This window comes from Aptenodytes patagonicus, chromosome 15, assembly GCF_965638725.1.
Source record: "Aptenodytes patagonicus chromosome 15, bAptPat1.pri.cur, whole genome shotgun sequence".
Taxonomy (NCBI): domain Eukaryota; kingdom Metazoa; phylum Chordata; class Aves; order Sphenisciformes; family Spheniscidae; genus Aptenodytes; species Aptenodytes patagonicus.
The window spans coordinates 11392579-11418912 of record NC_134963.1 but is presented as its reverse complement, the minus strand read 5'-3'; the positions used below and the strand labels follow the sequence as shown (position 1 = coordinate 11418912).

Below are 26334 nucleotides of genomic sequence, written 5' to 3'. Positions count from 1 at the left end.
AGCTGCATATCAGAATGTAATGAAGAACTGTCAATATTTTTAATAGCATGAATATAAACAAGTACTACCAACCAGGAGAAAACATAAAATGCTATACACACCAGGAATGGTACTAAAAAAAAAAAATTATACTCAACTGTTCACTATTAGCCATCAAATTCTAAAAGCCGTTTGGAAAGTGTCAAGAATGGCATGTTCCATCACCGGCTGGTATTTTGGTATGTGCACACAATCTGGAAGCACAAAGAAATACTTGCATCTTTCATCAATGTTGAGAAGAACAAAAGCAATGGAGAGCTGAACAAAATTTTAAACTCCGCTAGTGTTCTGACAGAGATAAAATGACAGGAGCTAGTGAAAAAGCCTTTTAATCTCAAATCAGAATCCTGTAAGATCTGACTAGAGTTCTCTATTCCTTTTTTTCTTAATGCCAGTTTTATAAAGATATGCATTTGCAAATACACGACAGTTCATATTTGAAGGTCACAGTTCTGTCTGAGGTTTCATACTGGCTTAGGAATGACAAAAGTACACATCCTGGATTTCAAACTGTTTGTCAGCTGAAGGTAGGTAATAAGAAACAAATATCCCATATTAGCAGTTATGAACCAGAAAAAGACATATGCAGTGGTAAACAGGAGTCAAGCCTTGGAGAAGACATACTCCTCTCAAACAACTAAAGCTACGTGAGTTTGCACATTTCATCCTCACCAATTAAGATCTTCAAATTAAGTTATTAGGAGCTGACAGATAACTCATTTCATTACCTCTTCTCCCCCCACTACAGCAGTGTCCATAGAACACTTCCCTTCTCTGTCCAGCAAGTGGAGGCCCTGAACGAGTCCTGACTGCTATAAAAGGCAAAAAAATCTCTTACTGTTATACACCCCATAGCTAACCTCAGAATATCTTTTTTCCTCTGATACAGGAATTCATGCAACAAAAAGAATTTCATTAACTCTGTTATTCAAGTATTTTACCTTTTTCTTTTTGGGGGATGGGAGGATGCATGTTAACACCTAATGCTGTCTTGCTTTCAGAGACTCCCAGGGCTTCCTCAGCAATACAGGGTTTAAAAACAAACAAACAAAAGTAGTACTTTATCCAATTATAAGAGTTAGCGGAAACATCTAATTCAAGTAAACATTTAGGCAGCAGCCTGCCTAGCACCCCAACTAAAGTTGACTGATCTTTGATAACACCAGAGGAACAAGACATTGCAGAGAATCTATAATTCAATTACCCTATTTACAGTAACGTAAATCACAGTATACACAGGGGATCTTCAATATTCAACCAGCAGCAATACTACAACAGCTTAATCTAGCACAAGGCATGGCAGTGACTCAGTTAGCTAGGCAGAAGATGGTACAGTCTGCTGGTGTTTGATTTCAGGGACATTGCGAGATAGGAATTATTTGTTTGAGACCAACCAGAGTAATTATTGAGGGGGAGGAGGAGTGAGGAAGGCCTCAACATTTAGAGTATTTCAGACTCTGATAAAGATGCTAAAAACACACGAAAGTCCTATTATTGAAAACAACCAGAACAGTATCTGGATATTTGAGATGTCAACCTGAATATGCTCCAATAAAAAAGACACATCCTGCAGCTTCCTGGGTAATAAAAACCTCCACAGCATATGCTTGAATTCCTAGATCTCCTAGATCTGCTTCAAGCAAAATACCCACAGCACACACAAAAATCTGCCGTTGCACAAATAAACACACGCTGCAGTAAATTAAAAAAATAGAAACATGAAGCTGCCACAGCCAATGCCGCAAACAGCATGTGGCACTTGCTTTATGCATACCACCAGAATTTACTGCAATTAAGACATACGTTCTAAAATTATAAAGATGTGACCAGACAAAGCTGACTAGTTTTAACAAACTGCTAATTAAATTGGAATCGTCTTATCCCCTCTCTCTCTCTCTCTCTTTAGCTGAATGAAGCAGCGACCGCTACAGCATAGTAGCTCATGCAAAATAGATACTGAACAACAGGCTTTTCTGTTAGGTCACCGTTAAGAAGGGAAATCTCCAGTGTGAGCCTGGCTGCCGTAGGCAGAACAGCAGAGTGCACACCAGAGATCACAGCTGGGTTGCTCTGTGCCAGACATGATTTTTACAGACCTACCGTCTCTTTTTTCTTCTAGACATGAAAGCCTCCCCTTGCAAGCGTTAGGGATGAATTGAAAACGAGGGTGCTAAATAATTCATCCCACTAAGGGGGTGGAGGAAGGAGACCGAGAAATCCCAAACAATGCAGACAGAAGAAAAGAAAAATCCCTCACCCTTTCGTCCCCCCTTCCAAACTTCTCTCGACTCCTCCGTTTCCCATCGCTCTCAGGATTTTCCTCTGTGCAGCAAGCAGATCTGTTACAGCCTCTCACCGAAGGCGAACCGAACTAATGAAATAAGTATTTCCCAACCACGACGGCAAATGTCATCAGAGCACATCTCCTGCCTGCCTGCGCTGCCGGCTGCCTGCTCGGCGCTGTGGGTGAACCCTGCGGACGCCCGGAGCTCGCCCAGCCCCCAGGCAGCCCAGCCCAGCCCAGCCCAGCCCAGCCCCGGGGAAGGGATTCCCCGCGGCGGCCGCGGGTAACGAGCAGCTGCTCGGGGAAGGGTTTTAACACCCGCGGGCAAGCCGAACGGGAAGGGGCAAAGGCACGCCGCACCTACACTGGAGGGAAGCCGGCAGCTATTTGTGCTTCTGGTGGCAGAGAGAAAGCAAACTTACTACAACACCGCATCTGTCCCCGCCAGAACGCCGGGGAGGACCCCGCGCCCCCCCCCCCCCAGCGCCCGGCTCCCCCCGGGGCATCACCCCGCAGCCCAGCGCCCCGGCTGCAGCCAGCAGCACCGGCACGTTTTCTCCGCCGAGCAAGAGGCGCGTTTCCCTCCTGCCCGCCGGCCCCGGCCTCCCCGCAGGGCGGGGGGGGGAAGTTTCCCTCGAGCCTCCGCCGCCCGCCCCGCGCGGGGCGGCCGCTTCCCACGGCCGCGGGGCCGCCCCCCGCACTCACCATTACCGAGGCGGCGGGCTCGCTCCGCCGGAGTTCCCCGGCGGCCCGCGGAGCCGGAGCGCGCCCGCCCCCGCCCGGGCCCCCGCACCGCCCCGCGCCCCCACCTGACCGCGCAGGCCGAGCCCCGCCGCGCCGCCGGCTGCGCCCCCGCCCCGGCTCGGCTCACACTTCCTCTCGCACCGGAGTTCGCCCGACCTCTGGAAACCGCATACCTTAGATTTCCTGCCGCCGCGGCGATTTATTTATTTTATTTTTTTTTCCCCCTCTTTCTTTGCAACTGGGTGCCGGGGGCGGGGGGCGGCGTGCAGGGCTGGAGCTGTTTGCTCGCTCTCCTGCCGGAGGACGGTCTTGTTTGACATAGGATGTTGGTCCCAATTATTGCCGAGCCTGGCTCAGAGCCATCCCACTTAGGGCAAGTGAGTAAACAGCTGCTCCTGTCGGTTTGCAAGCATTAATAAAAAACAGTTATCTGCTCCCACCTGTCCACCAAACCTTCCCAAAATATTTCCTGACCCAGTTTAACCCCGCTGGTGCTGCTTCGTCGCCCTTCACCTCGCCATCACCAAAGGCCCGTTCGTGACCTATTTCTCTCAAGCGTGGCCATCCCTCCTCTCCCGGCAGTGCTGAGCCGGCGGAGCCTGCCTGGATGCTCCGGGCGGAGGGGAGAGGCAGAGGCCTCCTGCCACCGGCCCCCTCCTCCTCCTCACGGGCGGCTTCCCCGCCAGCAGCTGTAGCCATGGCTGCTTGGTGGCTGCGGGGCCTCCGATGCACGCAGCAAGTACAGGCGTGTATTCGCCCCCGCAAGGTGCTACGCTACAGCTCCCCTTCGTGCCACTGAAACACCTTTCACAAAACGGCGGGACAATCCTCTTAAACCATTTGCTTGTATTTATACTGTCATATCGTCCCCTCCCCCGTCCCTAGGGGTTTTTAACTGATCTCCAGCTTCTGCAATACCAGGGGGTGCTGGTGGCACATTCCTTTCTCCAGTCCTTTGCCACCTCTTTCATTACATCCTTCTCCCTTTCTCAAACTATTTGAAGGCGAAAACAAAGGTCTACCCTTATTCTTTGCCCCCATACTTCCTTCTCCCTACTTTCGATGATTTCAGCCAATCCTGTATTAAGAGACCCAAAAGGTGTGCCAGTCCACTGCCAACCTCAGTCCGTATAATCCTGCCTCAGAAACTGTCTGATACGCCTTCCTCAATCTGAGCTTAGCACAGCTAAACTGATCTTCTTTTCCAAGCCACTCATCCGGGCTCTGCTCCTGATTACCTTCATCACAAAAGTTTAAACATTTTGTCTTTACTTGTTCCTTCTCTCACTTTTGCAAGCGGGGCAATTGCCTTGACTTCATCCCTGCCTTCCTAAGCATTGCAGGGGTTTGTTCTGGTTTGTTTTTTTCCCTCCTGAGTCGAGGATTATTCTGAAGTGCTCAAAATCTATCATGTTTACTAACACCTCAGGTTTAATAGCCTGCTCCACAACCACGATAGTCCCCACATGCTATGCAAAAGTCACTTGCTAACATTGTCTTTCTTTCCCATCATTTTAGCCACTTTTTACCCTTCTTTTAATTTCTTTACGTTCCTGTTTTCTTACCACATCAATTTTAGGCTTCTCACACTGAAAGCCCCATATACCTTGCCCCTTCCTCCTCATTTGCATACTTTTATATATACATTTATGCTTAACAGCATCTTTAAAAAAAAAGCTAAATAATAATTTAGCTATCCTATTTATCTTCTATAAAATTACATTAATCAACAATACCCTGTGTCTATCTCTCCACTTAAACTGTAAGAGTCAGCTTTTTTGTTTTAAAGCTGAGATTTCGCTATGGGCATTACCACTCTTTAAAATAACCGATGTCTCCATCGTCTTTTGCATCTTGCTACCAAAGGCAATAACCCATTCTATACTTATTAACAATGCAGTTTTGGCACTACCACTTCAAAAATCCATTAACCTTTAATCTTTTGACTGCATAACATGGCTTTATGTTTTAAATACAGAACTGAAATTAATACTTACTTTCTATGTATTCATGCAAATAGGCTTCCTTTTGACCTGCCCTTTTTCATCTGCTCATTTAGTCACTGTTAACAGCAGAGCTCCTATCCCCTCTATTGCACTGCAGGTTTTTTCCCTATGTATTGTCATTTACTTATGCAAATTAAATAGCTGTTGTACCTGGAATTAAATACATCGTAAAATGTTTAAAGTTAATAGCCCAAAGACTGGATGTTCACTAGATTGGAAATTATGTCATATAAAAGTTCTGCACAACTAAATACCTTTAAGCCATAAGCACAGCAATGTAAGGATTTTGTTTTCTAATTAATACCTCTTAGCTGTTACAATGAACAGTCACGGTACCATAAAAAGCAGCAAGAACACAGACATCTTGAAATGATAATAAAAAGGTAAACAAGAATTATAATACTTAGTTACTAGATTTCAAACTGCTTTACGAACAAGCAAATTTTAAAAATATCAGTAATTGGAATATTTACTACATGTCTGATTCGTTATTGCTTTAGTATAGAAGCATTATTTGGTAAAGGTCCATTACCAACTTAAATTAAGGAAAGAAATTTGTCTCTTTAGAGTTTAAAAGGATATGATTTTCACCACAGGATTATCTTACATTCTGTCCAATTCCAAAAGTTTCTTATGTTCTCTCTCAATCAGCAATTTATTAATCACCATCAAATTTCCCAGGTTTACACTGCAGACTCCTACACCACGAATTATTCAGTTGTTTGAACCATCACAAGCAGAATGAATTTTGCACATGTAGATGTTCATAATTTATGATGCCACTGAGCAAGAAAATTCCAATTTAGTTACCCAAGGTAAAAAATAGAGGCTCAGTGAAGTGTAAGTGGCATCCCCTGTACCTGCGGGAACCAGCAACATAGCATGGGACTTCCACATTCTGAATACAGGAGATACGTTACAGAGACGCCCTAAATCCAGTACTGCTGTGACAAAAAGTGGATAAAACTACTTACTCGGTGTTCACAAAAAGGGAGTAAACGTTCAGCGCTCATGAAATAACCTCGAGTTATTCACATGCCCCCATAAGCACACCTCTAAGCTACATCTCTGCCTTCGGTAGTCCTATTCCCATTGCCGCCTGCTCCAGGCTCACTGGTGAAATGGCTGCTGCAGAAGATGGCTGGCACAATTAGACCGGATTCTTGGTTCGGACATAACACTATGTAATATCAAAGGCCTTTTCATTAATCATTTTTACACAGTACAGTATTTGGGACTCTTTACTCAAGTCTTCTGGCTGATTAGGGGTAAAAGATTATATAGTATTTTCTTAATTGTTTAATTACTTGGAGACACTGTGCAAATGAGGGCTGTAGAAACAGCTAACATCTACTACTTTTTAAGCTTAATTTGGGTGATACAGGAACAAAACAATGCAACTTTATGCATTTTGGCAAGGAGGGATGGATGGGAAAAAGACTGACAGAGCAATTACAGGGAACTTGAAACATGCCCAGAGTCAACAAGATGACCTAACATTTGTCCTTTTAAAAATAAATACCCATCATGAATACTTTCAGTTCAGCAGATAATCTCTGAGAAAGCAGAACAGTTATCCTAGGTGCAACTGTTAATTCTCAAAGACCATGTCCTATATTTGTCTCTTAGTTATTTATGATGGGAAAGGAGGAGGGCAAAGCACTATTCCAGACCATTAAAAAGTGGCAAGTTTATATTTCACTCCATGTTTCCTTCTTTAAGAGTCTCATTTCATCAAGTGCTTTGTTTTTTGGGTTTTGTATGGTTGATTGCTTGGTTTTTGGTTTTGGTTTTTTTTTTTTTTCTTAAATCTTCTATAACTTTAAATCAATAACAACCAAAGAAAGTTTGAGGAACGTCTCACCCAGAATCACCTTCGGGATGCGAGCACATGCTCTCCAGTACCGCAATACTAGGAGCCAGACGGAAGTGATTTTACACTCTTAAGCATTTTAAACTTTGGCCCACTGGGATTTCTCAATTAAATGTTCTGGGGTAAATAACGAATATTCAGAAAGATTCCAGACCTCTCTGCACTGTTGAGATAAGGGTGCTAGCCTTCCTTGCGAACACAGCATATGAGTTTGTTAAGGTCAATATATTTGAAATTCTGTTCCACTTTCAAATAATTTTCTTCAGTTCAGAGGATATGCATTGTAAATCCTAGCATGAAATCTATTTCCACTTAGGAAGAGTAGATTTCATCTTCAGTTTTTAAGAAGTAGGATATTGTTTTCACTTATAGATGGGCATTTTTTTTCTCATAGAGATAAAAGTAATCTCAAGTTTCCGGTGCAATGGCAGTCCTACAGGAACAAGAAAGTATTCTTCCTTCAGCAGCAGCATTCGCTTCCTTTAACTCAGATATTTTCAATCTTCTTGCAAACAGCCAGATAACAATAGCTACTGGATCGGAATATTTGCCTAGAAAACCCAGTCTAATCCAGAGTAGCGAATTTTATGGTCTTACATAAGTATTTTCCAGGCAAATTTCTCTTTTCCATCCATGCTGGAACTACTGTAAGGAGACCACTAATGCTGAGCAGCAGAATTGGCTGCTGTCACCAAAACCAACATACCTGCACTAAAGTTAAACCCACAGCGTGGTCAGTAGTAACAGAAAGATAGAGGTTAAGGAGAATGAAGAGGAGGGAGGGGAGAAAAATGTAATTCACATTTCATATATTCACCAATTTTGTTATCCAAAGATGATATCCTGCTTATATACAGGTTTATATTTCTTGTTTATTAAGAGGTAATTTTATTCCCTTTGAATTTCAAAGAGAAACATAAACCGGCAAGTGTCAAATCTGGACCTTCAGAGGACTTGTATCTTTTCAAAACCTGCCTCTTTTCAATATTCAATGAGTAAGGGTAATTCAATCCTTTCTGACAATTACTATTTTTCTTCAAAAACACAACTTTGATTGTAAAAGAATATTTTAACCAATTCAATATCATTTTATCCCTGACAAACTTACTCCTCTTAAAAACAGGAATTTCTATGGATAAAGCTATTATTTTGGGAATTTCATATAGACCATATGCTGTCTTTGTCTAGAGACAAACAAATGTAAAATAATATCTAATTATTTGTCCACACACTAAATTTAAACTGCTGTTCTTAAAAGGGCAAATAGAAGAAGAAAGAATAAATGCAAATGGAAAAATAGGAGAGGAGTATGTCAAAAGGTAACAACAGGAATAAGAGAAACTGAAAGGAGATTTGGAACAGAAATCTGTGGTGTATCATCTTGCTGCCTTCACTTTGCTGCCCACATACTTAAAAGACTTCAGATTCAGAATCATCTCCTGGTGGGCCTTCCATTTTGTCAGCTTCAGCTTGCCGCTGGAGACAGCTCTCAGACGAAGTTTTCAGGAAGAAAGACACTTTGCTTTGCTTTACCTTATCGATTTGAGAACATACAGAGGCAGGAAATTTTATTCTGGCTCAATTATTCACAAAAAGCAAGCAGAGACTTGTCAGGTTTTGAAGGGAGAAAAGTGACATATTGAAAAGACAGTGACAAAATAACCCAGAAAATAGGCCTACATGTGAATGGTTTACCTGCCTACATTGTCACAGTAACGCTGTGCCCAGAATACACTGTCTATGATTTCTAGCAAAGATTTCAGAAAGAGAGCAATACTCACTGATTACCAATTTACAAAGAAGAAACCCACCCTTCTGCTTAAAATTATTCTCCCCTTTTCTCCCACACTTTGTCAGCAGGGTCACATCGACTGATTGTCTAAATCCTAGGCTGAGAACTCTCTGGGCATGAAATGTGTAAGGCAGTTAAGTCCTGTCTGCCTCTCTCCTCCTTTCTTTCCTAATTCAAATGTTTTTCTTCCTAAGTGCCTGGGTGCCAGGTGACGCAAGCTGAAATCGTAACTTTTATGACATGGTAGTTGATATTTCTGATTTTCAGCATGGGAACTGACTTTCCAAAATTTCTCATCCGGACACTGATGATCTCCAAAGCAGTCAAGACTTGTTTTTTTGAACTTTTTTCACTTGAAATTCTGTAATGCAACCAAGCAATGCTGAGAACCCAAGCACGTTTCCTGATCAAGAGCCATTCGACTTCCTCCAGTTCAAACACACTCACTGCGCGGTCCCTCATCAGTGAAGTATAGTGAACGCATCCTGAAGATAATTTCTACTCTTTTCTTTGTGACTCAAAATAGCTGCAACTGGACTCAGAAGTATTATTTAATTCTTTTTAGCCTTCATACTTCTACAAGACATTTGAATAAACTAACAATACACTTGAAGAAAGTGCATTAGTATCTCATTGTGCTACTATCCTCTCACCAAAATCTTAGTTTTGGAATTCAGTCAGTCGCAGGAGTAGGACTAAGTCCTCTAGCCAGTTAGCTACTGTTAAAGATAACATTTCTTCCCTACTAAGATTAGTTTTATTGCCCAATATATTTTAAAATAATAGTTTTATCATTTTTTCCCTGCCTTAAAAAGTCTTTGTTGTTCAACATTGTAACTGTTCTTTCTCTTAAAATACACATAAAAATACACATGTACATGCACACAGAGTAAAACTCAAAAAGTGCTTTTACTGTCGCTCCTGTTTAATCCCTGCAAGACACGAATTCACTGCCTGCAGGACCTGTTCTACTGATGCCAGTGCATTCAGGGTGCATTTTCCTATGTGTCCCCCCCCAGTGGAGAAAACTGTATTTCCATTGTGCTTCAAGGACTGCAGACCAGTTATGAAATAGTAAAAAATTTCTTGTTTCTTTCTATACTATTGTTTTGGGGGGTTACTGTTGCAAGGTTAAGATGAAAAAAACAAAACCAAAAACTTCATATAACAATGGCCACAAGAACTATGGGGGGCAAAGTCTGAAGAGTAACTCCTCCTGTATATGGCATTAACTGGTGAATTCTCATTTACTTAAAGTGAAAAAATTATTCACAAATAATTTTTCTTGCTTTGCTGTTCTTGCAAAGCAGCAAGGACATCTCATTATAAAAGATACAGAGGAGATGCAGTATATTTACTTCAAGATTTGTGCAAAGGAAGAACTAATGTGCCAATCAAACACTAATTGTTTAGTTTTTCATTCTCATCAACTCTGATACAAAACACAAGACTAGCTATTGTTAATTTCAATTTTCATCAGTTTCTAATACTTTTATACCTTAGCGTTTTATTTACAAACTATATGGAATTTTGCTTATTTGCTGTTGCAATTTAAATACAAAAAAAAGGGTTTTTTTAAAAAACTTTTGGTAAAAGCTTAAGCTTCCAAAATCTCAGTCTTTGTTTTGAATTAGCTTAACTTACAAAAAATTAGTCTGTATACGCAGTTGCACATTTTACTTGAAATGCTAAAAAAATGCAGAGTCTTATTTTTTTTGGTCCCGAAAGCAACATTCACTTTAGTATAATTAATTCAGAAAAATACTTTTGCTTTCTTGTTTATTGGAAAGAAAATGACAATGAAAATATCCTGACCTAAAACCTGTTGGGAAGTAATTTTCAGTAAAACCTCTAGTACAGAGCTGTCAGACTAAGGGCAAACAAAGCCAGACGTTTTTCTTTTGAGCCTGCTGTAACAACTAGCTCATTACAGGCATGAAAACATCACCTTTATGTGTCACCAAATATAATTTTTAAAGATTAAGTTTATCCTATTGTCAGTATTTCATCTTACAAAGTAATTGGAATGTGCATTTTATTTCCAGACTTACATTCATATTATGAGTATTTTCTCTTACGTTACGAAGTAAATGATTTTGAAATCATTGCACTGCATTCACATTGAAAGTCCCACCTTCATCATACAACTATACTGGCCTTCTTTTTAAAATCTGATTTATGATTCTATTAAAGTTTTTTAACACTGAATCTGCCACTAGCTGTGATACACACATGGATTACAAACATAAAATATGTACTCTGTATTAAGCAGATCAGTCATGATAGAAGACAGCGTTGAAAGTGTCACAGAGTTTGGGATGGCTACATGCTTCTCCATGGATGAGCTACATGGACATAAAAGCCTGGCCTATCTTCAGGTTTGTCCAAAGTTTTCCCACTGGAAATACTTCAGGCACTTCAGAATCATTATCACTGGAATAAGTGGAGCTCAGTGACCCTGAAATATCATAACTGATAGTTATATCATTAATTAAGAAAAAACAAGCAACAAACCCCAACATGTACTCTTAAACCCTTAGTGCAGTCTATCAGGAAGAACAAACTAGGTATGTGTAAACAGAAGACATTTTAGCTGTTACACCAAGCTCATTAAGTTATCTCAAACATCTGAATACTTAAGAAAATGCCATTATATTGACGACTCACACTAGTTCCAGTCTACTAAGCAGGAGATCATAGTATAAGTGCTGATACACTTTGAATATATACACAGGGAGCAGCTCTGAAGAGATAAAGATTTCAGTAGAAAATGACCTGGTAGGAGTTTTCAATTCTGATTTTTATACTGTGTCAGCAAACCAAATAGCCAGCAAAATTCATAATTCATTCTGAGTAACTGTCAGGAAGTGCTTCAAGTGAAAGGTCTGTGTTTTTTCTGATTTTGCTTCCTCTAACCCATAGAAAAATTAATCAACTTCATAAAAGCCAAATTTGTGAAACTGTTTATTGACAGGAGGTGAGTTAGAAAACTGGTGGAGATGAAGTGTAGGCAACCGAAATGAACAAAGGTCATAAAGCTCCTGGAAATAAGCCATTTTTCACTCAAGCTCTTATAGGAACTTCCCTTGTTGGATCACAGTAATACATTTGAGTGTTCAGAGGAACAAGCTAAAATACTGACCACTACAGACTTCATTACTTTCGCTCACCCTCCCAGTCATATTTTGTTTTCATTCCTTTCAAGAGACTGAGAAAGTCACCTTGTTTAAGTGGTCAACCCTTGCTGTTTCACATAGCAGCTATCACACAAACTCCAAAAGTGTTCATATTGTGCCAGGAAATCCTACCTCCTCCACAGGAGCCAAACAGTCTGGAACAATAATACACTATACAATATTCAACATTTTTACTCCTCTAACTTTAGGAATTTTGCCAAAGATGGAGTACTATTACTCAGAGAACTCCTGCTTCAGTATCTTCATCTAAGCTCTGCACAGTGATACTGCAGTCAGCTAGGAAAACGTTCATCATACACTAGCTACTGCATAACAACAAAATATGTTCTTACCTATCATCATCTGCCATCTTATCTTCTCCATCTTAACCTTTTTAATTTGGCCAATTATATCCTGCTGTAGCCATTAAATTAAAAATATTTATCTATAAATGCTATCCACTTGCACAGATGTACACACAGACTTGTATCATCCTGCTCTCATCCCACATTCTTCTGTTTTCATTTTTACACTAAGGCAATGTATATCCATGAAAAATACTTAGATCCTTCTGCTGAGAACTGTGATTCCAGGAATATTTCTAATGAAATATGCTACTTTAATAAAATAAAGTTAATTTCACTATTAATTTTCTTCTTTCTGTAAGGATGAAAGTTGTAATAAATCACCATAATGCCAGGTAAATTAAAACCATCACAGGTGCAGAATGAAATTGTCACAGGGTTTCAGAAAGGTAGTATGAGCTGTTAGTCTGACGGTAGCTGGTTTTGCATTTGCTTACTGCCATTTGGCTCCTTTAACCTTCAGAGTGAGATTGGTATTTTTACACAGACAAGATACAGGAATTAAAAAATCTGTCATACCTGGAATATGGAGCAGACAAGTGCTGTACTGAGCAAGATCAGATACAGGCTGATATCTACCTCAAAAGCAGTCCTGGAAATATCTACAAAATTAAATACATAGAAGAGGAAACTGCCTTGATTAATGCCACAGAATCCTCTTAACATACAACTGGTAGAAACAGTTCATCAAGAAAAAAAACATACTTCATCTTGGTTATGTCACACAGTTTCACCTAAGAAAGAAATGTTGAAGAAAATTGCTCTGAGTATGTCTTGATTCTGGCTACACATCCATTAAATTTATGTTCCTCAGAGTAATGCTATCAGTTTTAGAACAAAGGGAGAGGGTATTTAAGGACAACGAGGTATGACTTCAGACACATACACACTACTTGCCTGTTCAACACTCTTGTGTGAACTCCACACATTGATATTAAAAAGAGTTAAGTCAAAGCTTTCCATCAGAGGCTATAGGAATTTGTAGGGGAAAAGAAAATGCTAACGCATTTTTAATGCATTTTTAAATTTTTTAATTATTTTAATGCATAATTAAAAAGATTCAATTTTATGTCTTAGATTTTCTTCTAAGATTCCAAATTTACTCTTTTCTGGTTTTGTTTGCTTTGTTTTGTTTATGCAGCAGTCTACACTGATGTAACCGTTCTTGCCATTTATTTCTATGATAAAACTAGGATAAATAACTCATAGTAAGAAGCTGCAAAAACTAGTCTGATAACCAGATAGCAGACATATAATATAAAAACATGTATTTTAAAGGCCTTTCATGGATCATCAACACCTGCTCTCTTACTGTATTTAAAAATCTATTTAGTTTTGAAAAAATCCTATTTAGATTTTTTTAGAAGGAAGGAACCTAACCTAAGTTTAAAACTAACCCCATTAAGTGTCTAAAGGTAGCTCTCCCATCCATATCTGATACACAGCTGGCAGATGGAAAAATCAAATTATGGATTTAGTCATTACACATTTGTAAAAGGACACTCATCACACAGTATTCCAGCAAGCCTGCACCTTTCAAATACACTTAGAGTATTTGAGGTGGTGAAACAGTTGCTGTTAAGCTTTTAAGATCCAGCTTTAAAGCTAACTGCTTTATGTCCTGTAACACACTACAACATTACAACCTCCATGACAATTTCTCTTCTACAAAGCCATATCTTCATTTATTTCAGGGTTATTTGTTCTCTAGCTTACCTTTGTCTAGAAATTCATCTACTTAACAAAAGAAGAAACTTTTCCTAGGGAAACAGAATGGAAAAAAATAGCTGTTTAATATCCACTGGCACAAACGACAGTTCAAAACCCCATGCTTGCATCTCCAGGGATTTAGATTTATTGGCATCTTTACTAGCTGGGTCTTGGAAGCCTGCAAAGTTAGCCAGAAGGAACAGCGTGTATATATTGAGACAGAAAACTCTGTGAACGACAGACATTTTTCACTGATGAGTTCTGTTTTTCCAAGAGTATGGAGTGAAGAACTGTAAATAACATGTTGGGCAGAGGTTGAAAAAGTTATCTAGCTTTTTATAGGCAACTTTAAGACTTCATTGCTTACTGGGTTTCTGGTCTTAATCCAATCACTATGAAAGTTTCACTTGCACAGTTAACTCCTTGCTTACCTTTGTTTTCAGAGTTGGTATTAAGATTGCATAAGAGAGTGAGCACACATGAGAGCAAGCGAGAGAGAATGAGAGAACAAACTCCTTTGTACCTACTAAAAGCATTCTTCCAATTAAAACGTTAGAAAATATGGCCAGGAGATGTATGAGTAGAATTACATTAACTTTACAAGTGAAAAAAAAGGGGCAAAGAAGGAAAATGGCTTGCTACTGGCAAAAGAACAACTATCAAGGGTAGAGTCAGAAAAGAAATCATGAAATTTTAACTCTTATTGTAGGGGCAACGAGTATCACCATTTCCCACTTCCCCTTCCCCCAGCGGAAGCCATCCATTTGCCATGCTAGACAAGAAGAACAATGGAAATTAATATGCTCACTTGACTAAAATATGCAGATTCTCGAAAAGCGACCTTTTTCCACATAGAAAATGCCTGCCTCTTTCTAACATAGACCTATCAGTAAATTTAATGGAGTCAGAGAAAACACTAATTCTCTTCCATACATTCACTTTTACAAAATTGACTTTCAGTCATGGTTTGAGAGAAGGGCCAGGCTATTGCCTCATTATGCATTTTAATGAACCAACTTATCAAAAATTTAAGCGCTCATTAAAAAAAAAGTTTCTAGACATGATGCAAAAATATCCTTGTATATATGAATTATATTTAATCAACACAAATATGCCTTCCTGAATCTGCAGGCAAGCGAGACAATGATTTTTTTCAGTACGAGTTCTTCTATCCTGTGGCTCAATGGACATTCAATGATGGGTGCTGGGAGCACCGCGCCTGTGACATGGCGTTGCTCCACAGAAGATACAGTGAAGGGAAATTGAGAAAATTAACAAAGACCAAAAAGGAAGAAAAACAAGGAACAGACGATGGGAAGACACTGATTTGGTTTCACTCTTCAATCTTCCAAACTTTAGCTTACACTGTAACCACAAAATAACTGCCATTTATACAGCTGACTGTATTTACAAATTAAGGCATAGGATTATACAATCATTTGGCTCAGAAGGGACTCCTGGAGCGTTTTTTATTCATTCCTCAGCAGCTTTCCACACAAGTATCTCTTCACCACACCAGAAATGGTTTCCTCACAGAGATGAAGAACAATAGCTTTATAATGACATTATTCAGGAACGTAGGAAAAGCGATTAAATACTTGTTAAAATTACTGAGGAAGCATGCCAGGCAGGCAGTGTGTTAGCTCAAACTTATCCCCAGTGCAGAACAGCAAGGTCTCCGTTATCTCTTCTTAAGGAGAGGTACTGGATGACCCATATGGCCTCAGCTCACACAAGCGCCTCTGCGGCAAAGATTCCCTGCAGCATAGTGCCTCCTAACAGCACACCAGCACACTGCTGACAGTCCTAGTTTCTAAATTGTCAAACCATTTCATGAAGTAGCTTGCTCTTCCTAGCACATGAAGAAAATATGTAGCAGGGATATGTCTTTTACTTAACATCTGAAAACTTCATAGTCAGTAGAAAGCTGGCAGTAAGAATCTGCATTTACTGAACGGCACTTTTACAAAGCAGAAAGCTTGCTCTTTCACAGCCTGTTTCCTGCACAGTGAAAACACAGATATTTCATGGCTACAATATGGCCATCTCCTGAAAAGATTAAAGACAATTCTATCTTTTAAAGTAGGTAGGGATTCAACCATCCTCTAACCAGATGCCCCTATCTGCCTACCATAAGCATAAAAAAGAAAAAAAGAAGCATAAAAATATTAGACTATTAAAATGTGTTGTCATTATGGTATCGTTATTATTTTGTTTTATGCAACTACACAGAAGGTCAGTGTTAATGGTGGAGGTCTCCTTTTCTAGACACTTTTTTGTATGCCACCTATTAAATGGTACTACATCTAATAACTTGTTTCAAGCATTATCTAGCTGCTGAAATCAAAAAGGTTTTTTTTAAATTATTCCTTTATGGTTTCTGTTCCCTTGTGGTTGCATAACAATGGCATCCAAAACACTCAGAAGCAAGAAGGGCAAAATTGAATAACTAAACCCTTGTGATTTCTGGGATGTCACTTGTGATTTTTAATTTATTTTTTTTTAAACTTGAGTTGGCATCCTCTCATACTCATTTTCACATAAGTGTTAGAAGCACTAAAAAGACCAACATGTTTTCAAAGAGTTGCAACCAATCATGATCAAGCTAAAACGTAACCATTAATTCTCTCAGAGCCCCCATACCTGATTAAACTCAAACTCTGACCATGCTGAGACACAATCTCTACTCACATGGATACACAGTAGCTTTCTTCAAGTTCTTTCCCTTTTCCCCCAATCTGATTCAAATGGCACTATTTTTCTCAGAAGACTCATGTTCCCCATAGCAGATGTCTAGGAACGGGAAGCACACATGACAACTGAAAAGACACACACCAACTATGAGCAGGAGGAGAGTAACCCAGATCTATCACCAGCCAAGGACAGGAAGGAAAGCAGAGCAGTAGAAGTTCTAGGAAAGTGATTTTAGTCTGCTGTTGCCTCCAGTTTCAGGCTTTTCCAGTACATGGTAGGAAACAGTGAACCTGAGGCTTCAGTCAAGTTGCCATAATCAGCCTTGAAGAGCTGCCCTTGGTCCTGTGTATTTGGGGGTTCTTCAGGTCAACATTAGTAGCAACCTCAGACTGGGCAGAACAAACATCTAGAATAGATTCAGACCACCCTAATGGATTTCCCTCTTCCCTTAGATGATATATAGCCAGTTATCTCTAACAGAGACATTAAATTCTGTAACGAATGTTTCATTTTGATTCAAGTCATGGGAATCATTAATGCTGAGGTTACACTTCAGGAGCTGGGAGAGAAACAACAGAAGGCTGTATCAGATCAAAAGAAAATTCCATATACTCACTCAGTGCCATGTTTCTGACAGTGACCAGTAATGTATGTCTAAGGGAGGTATAAAAACAATTGAGGCATATAATGAAACTTCCTTGATACAACTGCCCAGCTTCTGGGAAAGCTGAGGCATGTTGCCTTCCCCCCCCCCCCCCAATAGTCCCCTATATTAGCGTCTTCGTAACAGCCTTCTTTCCTACATCTCAAATTCACCTGTATGGCTCTGGTTGTATAGAATCCCAAAACAGAGTCAGCCCTTGCACCTTGCTCTCCTTTTCAGAATCAACTTTCCTCTGGTAAGAGAGGCGTAACTCTCAAGCTTGAAACACAACTAGGGAAAGAACCTGCTATACAGGGAGAGTAACAGAGAAAGTGCCCACTGGTTATCACCATGCTATAATAAGAACTACCTCTAGAAACTTGCAGCACCAAACTTAGACTTTATTCTTCAACTGCTCAGTGTTCACAACTTGCAGTTCTGCACAGCAGAGGTCTCCTGCCAGTGCCCAGTCACACCTCGTATGAACAATGGCAAATTAAAGTGAAATCACTGCTGTCTCTCAGCTTCTGGCTCCCAGTGGATGCTACTATCTTAATTTGACCCTGCTTACTCAGACCACAGAATGAAGAGCTTCAGGGATACAGCAGAGAATAAACATACTGCGTTTCTTTTGGAATTAATAATAGAACAATTATTCTTAACAGTTTGCAGCAAGACTTTATGCACATGAATGTCTGCATTATAGTATATTGTCTGCATGCACAGCTTTCATATGTGGGGAACAGTTACCAAAGACGGACACCAAGATCTTTATTACAACAGATTATTATTACCCCAGAAGATGTGCCAGGAAAATACAAATACTGTATATTAAACCATATGGAAAAGTTATTGGTACACTGAGCTCAACCATCAAAATGCTTCTTCCACAATCACCACCCACCCACAGACTGATGAATCCCCATCATCTGTGCACAAAGTTTAACTTTGTTTTATTAATAGTGGCATGAAATCTGAATATATAAAAAAGTGCCCTACTATATAAAGCAATGTTTTGGGATTTTTTTTTCTCCTGGTAAATTAATTTCTAATTTAGTTACTATAGAAACCATCCTGGAACCTTCTTTAAAAAAAAAAAGTCTCTCTACATATTTATACACACACACAGATAAAGAAGAGGAGAAAAGCTAGAGTGTACCTGTACATGCAGGTTAGAGAGAAATGCTTAACCGGCCAAACAAAAAAGACTTGGTATTCATTTATAGGAACACAGCTAAAACTCCTGTAAGTCTAGCTGCAGTAATCATTCATACAATGATTGCCATCACTACAGGGCCGTGAACATGCAAAAACCTCTGGTCTTAGAAAATCAGGGCCATTCTTTTCTGTTTGGGAAACAAATAGGTACAATAATGCAAGTAAGAATTTTTTTTCTTAGAACTGAAAAAGGGAAGTTCTGTGCATCCTGACATTATTCTAATATGTCAAATGAGAAGAAATCAGGGCTAAGTGAACATGCCTTTTTTGCTCATTCTGAAGACAGTAAAAAATGAATTCAAAGATATTTCAGTCGCAGCTGAGTGACAGCTAACAAATTAGGCAACAGACCATGACACACAGATTCAGACCAGCAGTTCTGCAGTAAAATTTAACAGGAGACAGCTTTACCCAGGTTTATTTCTTTTCATACAGTGCTGTATTTATTTCATAAATAATTCTACTAGGAATATGCATGATTTATAAAATGTCTGGGAGGAGCAGGCTGGCACAGTCCCTACTTGTCTTTGAGCTGCCAGCTTTCTCTCTTGCACACTGTTGTTTGTACTTGTAAAATTGAGTCAGCTGTAATTTCAACAACCCTGAATCTTCTGTACAAGAGATTAAACACACTAGTGCTACTTGCTCCAGAAGAAAAAGGTATTTCAGTAGTAATGTATCTACAGAAAGCCACTTAGACATTCAATTAACTCTTTTGTATCATGAAGGCCGAAGAGTTCTCAAAAATAAAACCAAATGCATTTCATGGAAGCAAATCCACACTTTAGGCAAAGTGTTTCTGTTGAAAATAACCCTGGAAGACACTAATAAGCTTAGAAAATCTTGAGGTTGGCCATTTAATTTCCAAGATTAGATGCGGCTACTTACTTTTGTAGAGCTCTATAATTTCTGTTTTATCACCTGACTTTGTATGTGAAGACACTAGCTGAGACAGTGGGCTGTAACACCATCTGTATGCAATGGACGACACACAAGTCTGTATTCTGAGCACTGACCCAGATGGTGCAGTACATTTGCTTACCCACTGCCTCGCTAGGAGCTTTGCGTGAGAACAAACTTGTTGAGGTTTAACCTAGACAAGCTCAACGCAGTGTTGAGAGATTTTTTCCCAAGTTGTTCACAGATTTAGGTTTGTCCAATTCTGGAATGTCAGATGACACTAACAGCTTTTTTTCAAGGGCACTTGTAGCCCTTTCTCTCTCAGATCTGGATTTTCTCATTGTGCTATGTCTGTGTCATCTGTACTGGATTACTGCCACATGTTCCACACAGCGTGTTACTTGAAGAGGATTTTGAAAATATAGCTGGGTAGAAAATGAGACCACCAAAATATTTTATCATGCTAAACTCATAATGTACACTGTACCCGTTAACAGGAAGACTAACCTCCATGCGCGCAGGAATAAGTCAAGTTGTTAGCACTGATTCACAAAGGCCTCAACAAGTTGTTTTGCTGTCTGAGGCACTCCATGTGGTAGTTATACTATCACCATCGCTGAGACACACTGGAGTTGAGTCCCCAGACTGACATTTCTCAAGGGTGGAGGCAGCAGTCTACGTGGAGGACTCTAGACTAACATTGTCTTCGTCTGCTGGCAGACCCAAGTTCAAGCTGAGAACATAATTTTCACACATCTTCTCTCTTTTCTAACAGTATTGCCGATATATTGCACTGGACTAGCATGTACCTTTTGTTGAAGGTTATCTTTTATTTGAAAGTGTATTTCATTTCTTATTAAAGAAAATTAATTATATTAAATTATGGGAATTAAGTTTTTGTTGATTTACAAAATAGAATGATTGTACAGCTGTCTAGTATCTATACTAGCACTTTTAATCCTTCAGAATATAAAGAGATCAATATGCAGAATAAGGAATGATTGTTTTTTGAAATAATGCTGGAAACACCCACCTAGGGATACAATGGAATCTATCTTTATATTAAATTATCTAGCATTAGCATTCAAAAACTAGGTATGATTTACGTCAATCACTGATCTCTCTTAATGTGGTAATTCACATTTGCAAGTAGAAACACTCCCTTAGACACACTGCTCAGTTCCCTACTGCTCATTTTCCTCATACATGAAAACATAGGATACTCTTGACACTTAACCCTGCAATGATGAACAAGTCAGCCTTGATCATGCAAAGTTCACACTTGACTTGAAGCATGTTGAGTAATTTCATTAACTTCTATGAGAACATTTGCATTATCTGGATCTGAGCCAAAGTATTCACCAGCTTGAAGATTTAATCACACTGCAGGATTCTTGTAGGGAAAGCAGGCAGATATTGCAGGGAAATAACCAGAACAAAGCCATGTAGTCATCAATCAGGTCACAACTGTTTGGTCTATACCTTATCAGGCTGTCAGTATTTGTTAACCAAAACTTCTATCCGGAAAGATGGAATGAGATAGAAGCTCTTTTTGCAAACTGATCCATGATACAATTTTGAACCACTGTCACTATTCCTTAGTTGTTCAACCCATGTGAGGGATTATAATCAGAGAAGAGCGGTTATAACCTTATACTTAACAGAAGTTTGCACAGAGGTGCTAATTAACACAACATACAGCAAAAATGAAGATAGGTGTTAACAGATACAAAATGAAAATAAATTTCACAATTAAAATATTAAAACAGAAGCACTGGATGGGAAAGCAGAGACATAAAATTCTGTCACTGCAATCACAGGCAACCATATAACAGATACATAGTCCAGAAAGACAAACAGAACATCTCCAGGTTCTCGCCACACATTGCAAGCCACAAAACAGCTACAGAATCCTATCACAAAAGAGCAGAAGGCACAAAAACCTAGAACGTACCACAGAAAAGCCAGAGATACTGAAGACAACAGCAATGTGTTAAGTCGCAACCACAGCAGGGAATTTGATAGATAAATGCTCATGTAAGTCTCAGAAGTATTCTGTGTCCCATGTCACTGAGAGGCACAGACATCCCTGTGGACTAGAACATATCAGAGACACAGGGTCAGTCTATATGACAGTGCTGCTACTACACTGTGGAACTTGGAAATACTCTTTCTGCTGAGCCACGCTACAAAAGCTGAATACAAGAAAGCTCCTTCCAATTCCAGAGATTTCTTAGAGCAACTAGCACTATTTTTTTGTCATGTGAAGTGCAAGTCTAGTTGAGAAACAGTGAACAAGAGGATAATTAAGATTAACAGAATTAGAATTTTTACAGAGGGCTCAACCGTCAAGTAGATCGTAAATGATGCATAACTGAGAAACGTTGGTGCTTCCCTCCCCATGTTTTCAAGCTCATCAGAAATAATTCTTCTAATGTGGTTCCCTCCCAAGAGAGGTAAACCCCAGTAAATATCTCTATAATATAATTCTGCCTTTCCTTTAGCCGCTCATGGCTTGTTTAATGTGCCTTTGTTGAATTTCACATTACCGTCCCTTTGCAAACCTTTCAAATGAGAAACAGGTGTTAAAATGATGGCTGAGAAAGTACACGTGTGTTTATCAGCTGTATAAACTTACGTTGAAGAAATTCGTCTTGTTCCTCTCACAGAAGAGGCCCTGTGCAGGCATGTGCTTCAGCTGCTGCCAGGGGACCCCGCTGCCCAGCAGCACGTCACGGGCCCACTGCAGGTTCTGTGGATGAAACGGGGCAGGTGAGTTGCAGGCAGGGGATGGAAATGCCACCACAGGTAGACGTACAAAGTGCTCGCTTGCTTTTATTTATTAACCTACATTGTCATTTCTCATTGTCCAGGTAGCTGCTGTTCCCACAGCATTTGTAGAGGCATGTGATTTGGAGAAGACATCCCTCAGGAGAGGGAAGCCAGCTTGTCTCTCAGAGCAAGCATTCAGACTGATTGGCCCCAGCAGAGGGGTAAGTCACTCCCCTACAGCTGCTGAATCCAGCCTCATATCATCAAGTTTTGCTTTCTTGCCTTTTTAAAAAATTATTATTTAAAAAAAGAAAAAAAACCCCAAACCCTTAATTTCATTGAGATCCACCTTCCATCTCCCGTTCACCTGCAGAAACCTATAGATATATTTAACAACACCTTAACTTTTTGTTAAAAGTTGAATTCTAATAGTCAATATAAAACAATTTATATATAAAAAGATAAAGGTTCTCAGCAAACAGTGGAACTCACTGTTCTGGGTATCCCGCAGCCTTCCTCCACACACCAGGCCCCTCACTGCCCCCCCGGCCCTCCCTGTCCCTCAGTCCCTCCAGTTTCCACACGCACACACACACACACACTCTGGTAGCCGCTCCTCAGCTCTTCTCTAGGGCTAACTACCTGCGAAACATACCTGCCAGCGCCCAGGCCTAACAGAAGAGGCAACCTTTAGGCTTAAACTGCAGCCTTCTTTTATTGGGGTGGTGAATCCAGGCCTTTTACCTCTACCCAGCCATTGCCCTCCATGTAATTTTACTTAACCTCTCTGTAAAATTCCATGCCTGTCATCAAATTTGGTTAATAGCGCTCTATGAGTTAACAGGAAAGTATCAGTAGGAGACTAAATGATAGACAACAATCAAAAATTCATAAAAGCGCTACCCCTCTAAGAGTTCAACGCATGAACATCTCTTGTGTAGTTGAGAACTAGGGACAGCTGTTGGCTCCAGGCAAAACATTACTAACAGATGGGACAATTATTAATTGTAAGGTCTCACTGACAGAGGTTTTGCTTTACTTCATTTTTTCTTTCAATATTAGAATGTAGCATTTGAGTCGCATTAGACAAACTTCACTGCAGAGTGAAGATATGCAGAGCAGATAAAAGAAAGAGGAAAATATTCGGTTCATAGAGACAAATTACAATGTTGAATTCTGTTTTGTTTTCTGTGGGCTGGAGATACACTTCTGTGAATCATAAGTTTGCTTAAATCATGTTCATCCAAGAAGTATATTCCAGGTGTAATCTTTTTTTTTTTGGGGGGGGGACGACACGACATGTTATTAGCAAAATTCTTAGCCTGTTTTCCAGATTATTTTCTTTACAAGACTGGTGAAATGGTAAAAGCCCTGCTAAATATAAGCGCTTTTGTCCTAATGACAGTAATCGTGCAGAAATCTCCAATGTCTTAGCAGAATTGGAGCATCCCCTCTAGCAAAATGCTGATTACGGATTCATATGCAAGAGAGCTGAACACTGGAAATGCTAACCAGATATTTACGGATGTCAAAAATACTTAATTCGGAGAGCTGATATAGGTACTTATACAGGACCTTCATGATTATAGTGTACGACAGGCAAGGGGATTTGGATAGCTTTCTTTTGGTATGGGACAAATACACATTCACTCATAAATATCACCAGGTACTTTCTGGCTAGTCAGGGGAACCAGTAAATTTAATTATTATCACTGAGTGTCAAATTTAATTAAGACTGAAGAAAGCAAAGTATGTAATCTTGACTGTATACTAACTTTTTCCTACAGTACTTCTTTTGTAACATGTATTTCTGTAATCCTATTATCCTAAGCCTGCAAAATACTTTGAAATACATACAGAAGAAAATACGACACAGAAAAAACCCTGCAAAAATCTGGTCTGCCATGAAAGTCATCCTGTTTTGAAGAAAATCAGAATCCAGATAAATCCAGGCAAAAATAAGCCTATCACAACGCCCAGGATCCAGGCACATAAACGTTTTATTTTATGCCATAGTAATCAGAAACATAAGTAAATTCCAAGTGTGAAAACACAGTAGAAAAATTGCCTAATGTGTGGCAATCTGAATCTTACAGTTAAAACTATCACTTAAAAATTAAAGGAAAACAAAACCCTTAAGAAAGCTACCACCACAAAGCTTAAATATAAAATCCCAGTCTAAACAAATTTTAGCTATGGATATATTCCTGAATCTAAGTTTTATGATGAAAATGTTGAGATCATTAAGTGTAGCGTCATGCTCTGATGATCTGCTACGCACATTATACTGACCATCCATAGGCATGAATTTGGTACATATAATTCATAGGCTTTTATTGAGCAAGATGATGACAGTAACCTAGATAGGAGGAAGAAAGATCATTCAGACAAATGGGGCAATTACACGGTAACTTCACACAATCAAAACTAATAGGAATAAAAGATGTAGTTAAAGATTTTCCACTACCCTTCTCTTTAAATCAGCATGATCAGTTATTCCCAGTAAATACGTCTGAGCAGGTCTCAACTTATTAGATTTCTGAGTCTGCTCTGCTTAGTTTTTAGCTGATGAAGTTACCAGGAGTGGGTGAAGGGATCCAGGACACAGCAATAAGGATTTATTCTTCTTGGCACACTGCTTGCCAGTTTCAAATGCTGGATTTAGCTGTCTGACTCAGGGCAATTATGAAGTACTCTTTCCAGTTCAGCTGTTGCCTCCCACATCTTCATCACCCCAAGATTCAAAGACAAGATGACTGACAGGGTACAATAACTTGCACAAAAGTTTACCAGCATGGTTAAAGTGGAAAAGGAAAATCTCTTATGGTCAACCAAGTAGAAATCTGAGTCACCTGAGATGGATACCCCTTAACTCAATGGTGTCAGAAGCCACCTTTACTTAGCTTGGAAACTCCATGAAGTGTTGCTGAGAGGTATACAAAACATCCGACTATACCTTAATCCTTCCTCTATTTTCTTTTATAGTCTGTTAGAAGGCTTTGTCTCAAAAAAACCCTAGTGCTACTGCATCAAATAAAAGCAAAATAAAGACTACTGACCTTGAAGGGTAGCCTTTTGAATGAACTGTTATTACCAAACTGTTGCTACTTGAAATGCTTATATCTATTACACTTACAGATTATGTCTGTCTCTAAGAATTATATATAATCTTGTAATTTTTACATGCATGTATTATGCCTAGTTTGACTAAATTGTCATGCTACTGACATTGTTATACCTGACATAATAGAAGATAGTCTGCAGAGTATCAGACCAGTTCTACATACTGATCCATAAGGACCGTAAGGCAAATACTTTTCATTAAACTTTTTAGTTATACTGATGAACAGCATCTTGCCAAGTCCTATCTTCTCCTTCCAAACTGTGCCAACACTCATTTTGGAGGTAAAAATCACAAAGGATGAAGACTACTTCAAGACACAGACAAGGTGAATGGGAAACTAAAACTACTGCCCCATCTGGCAATGAAGTAACTTCTGAAAATTCATCCTTACTTTCCTGCACATTTATTCCAACAAAAAACAGTTATGTACAAATTTGCTGTGATAACAGAATAAAACAAAGAGAAATAGCCTCCAAGTAGTGAGCAGGATTTTGCGGGGGGTGGGAACAAAAAAACCCCTCAGAACACGTAGCCAAATAAAATGTTGAAAGATTTTGAAAAGGATGTTAAAAAAAGCACTCAACAACTATTTTTACTAATCTCACAACAGCAAAACCGGTAATACTGTAAAATGGGAGAAAACAGATTGCATATGGAAAACTTGTTTTTCTATGCACTATGGAGATCTGCCAATCCTCTCCTTTCCCAGCCAACCATGAATTTTGGCCATCAGTCTAAATTCTTCATACCAATTCCTGGCACTGGTACATAAATGCTGAATTTTCCAAGATGGTTATAAGCATTTAAAAATTAATTTCAGCTTTCTAAAATTTACCAGGAATCCACTCTGCCCCCACAGCAACTTAACCTGATGTAATTTATCTCATTTTTTAAATCAGGCTTATCATCAGTATATCTAAGCATACTTCTTACTCCAGTTATTGCTGAAAATGCGTAGATGCATTTTGTGTTTTAAGTTTGTTCAGGAGTATAA

General features: G+C 39.4%; 1 protein-coding gene across 4 annotated transcripts in view; it reads right to left on the bottom strand.

Moving 5' to 3' along the window:
* CABIN1 (calcineurin binding protein 1) overlaps positions 1-26334 on the bottom strand; it is a 120140-nt gene that overhangs the window by 44278 nt on the left and 49528 nt on the right. For all 4 annotated transcript variants that reach the window (XM_076352545.1, XM_076352547.1, XM_076352546.1 and 1 more), the window contains exon 30: positions 22083-22196. In XM_076352545.1, coding sequence (XP_076208660.1) covers positions 22083-22196 — 114 coding nt within the window. The remainder of the gene's footprint in view (positions 1-22082; positions 22197-26334) is intronic.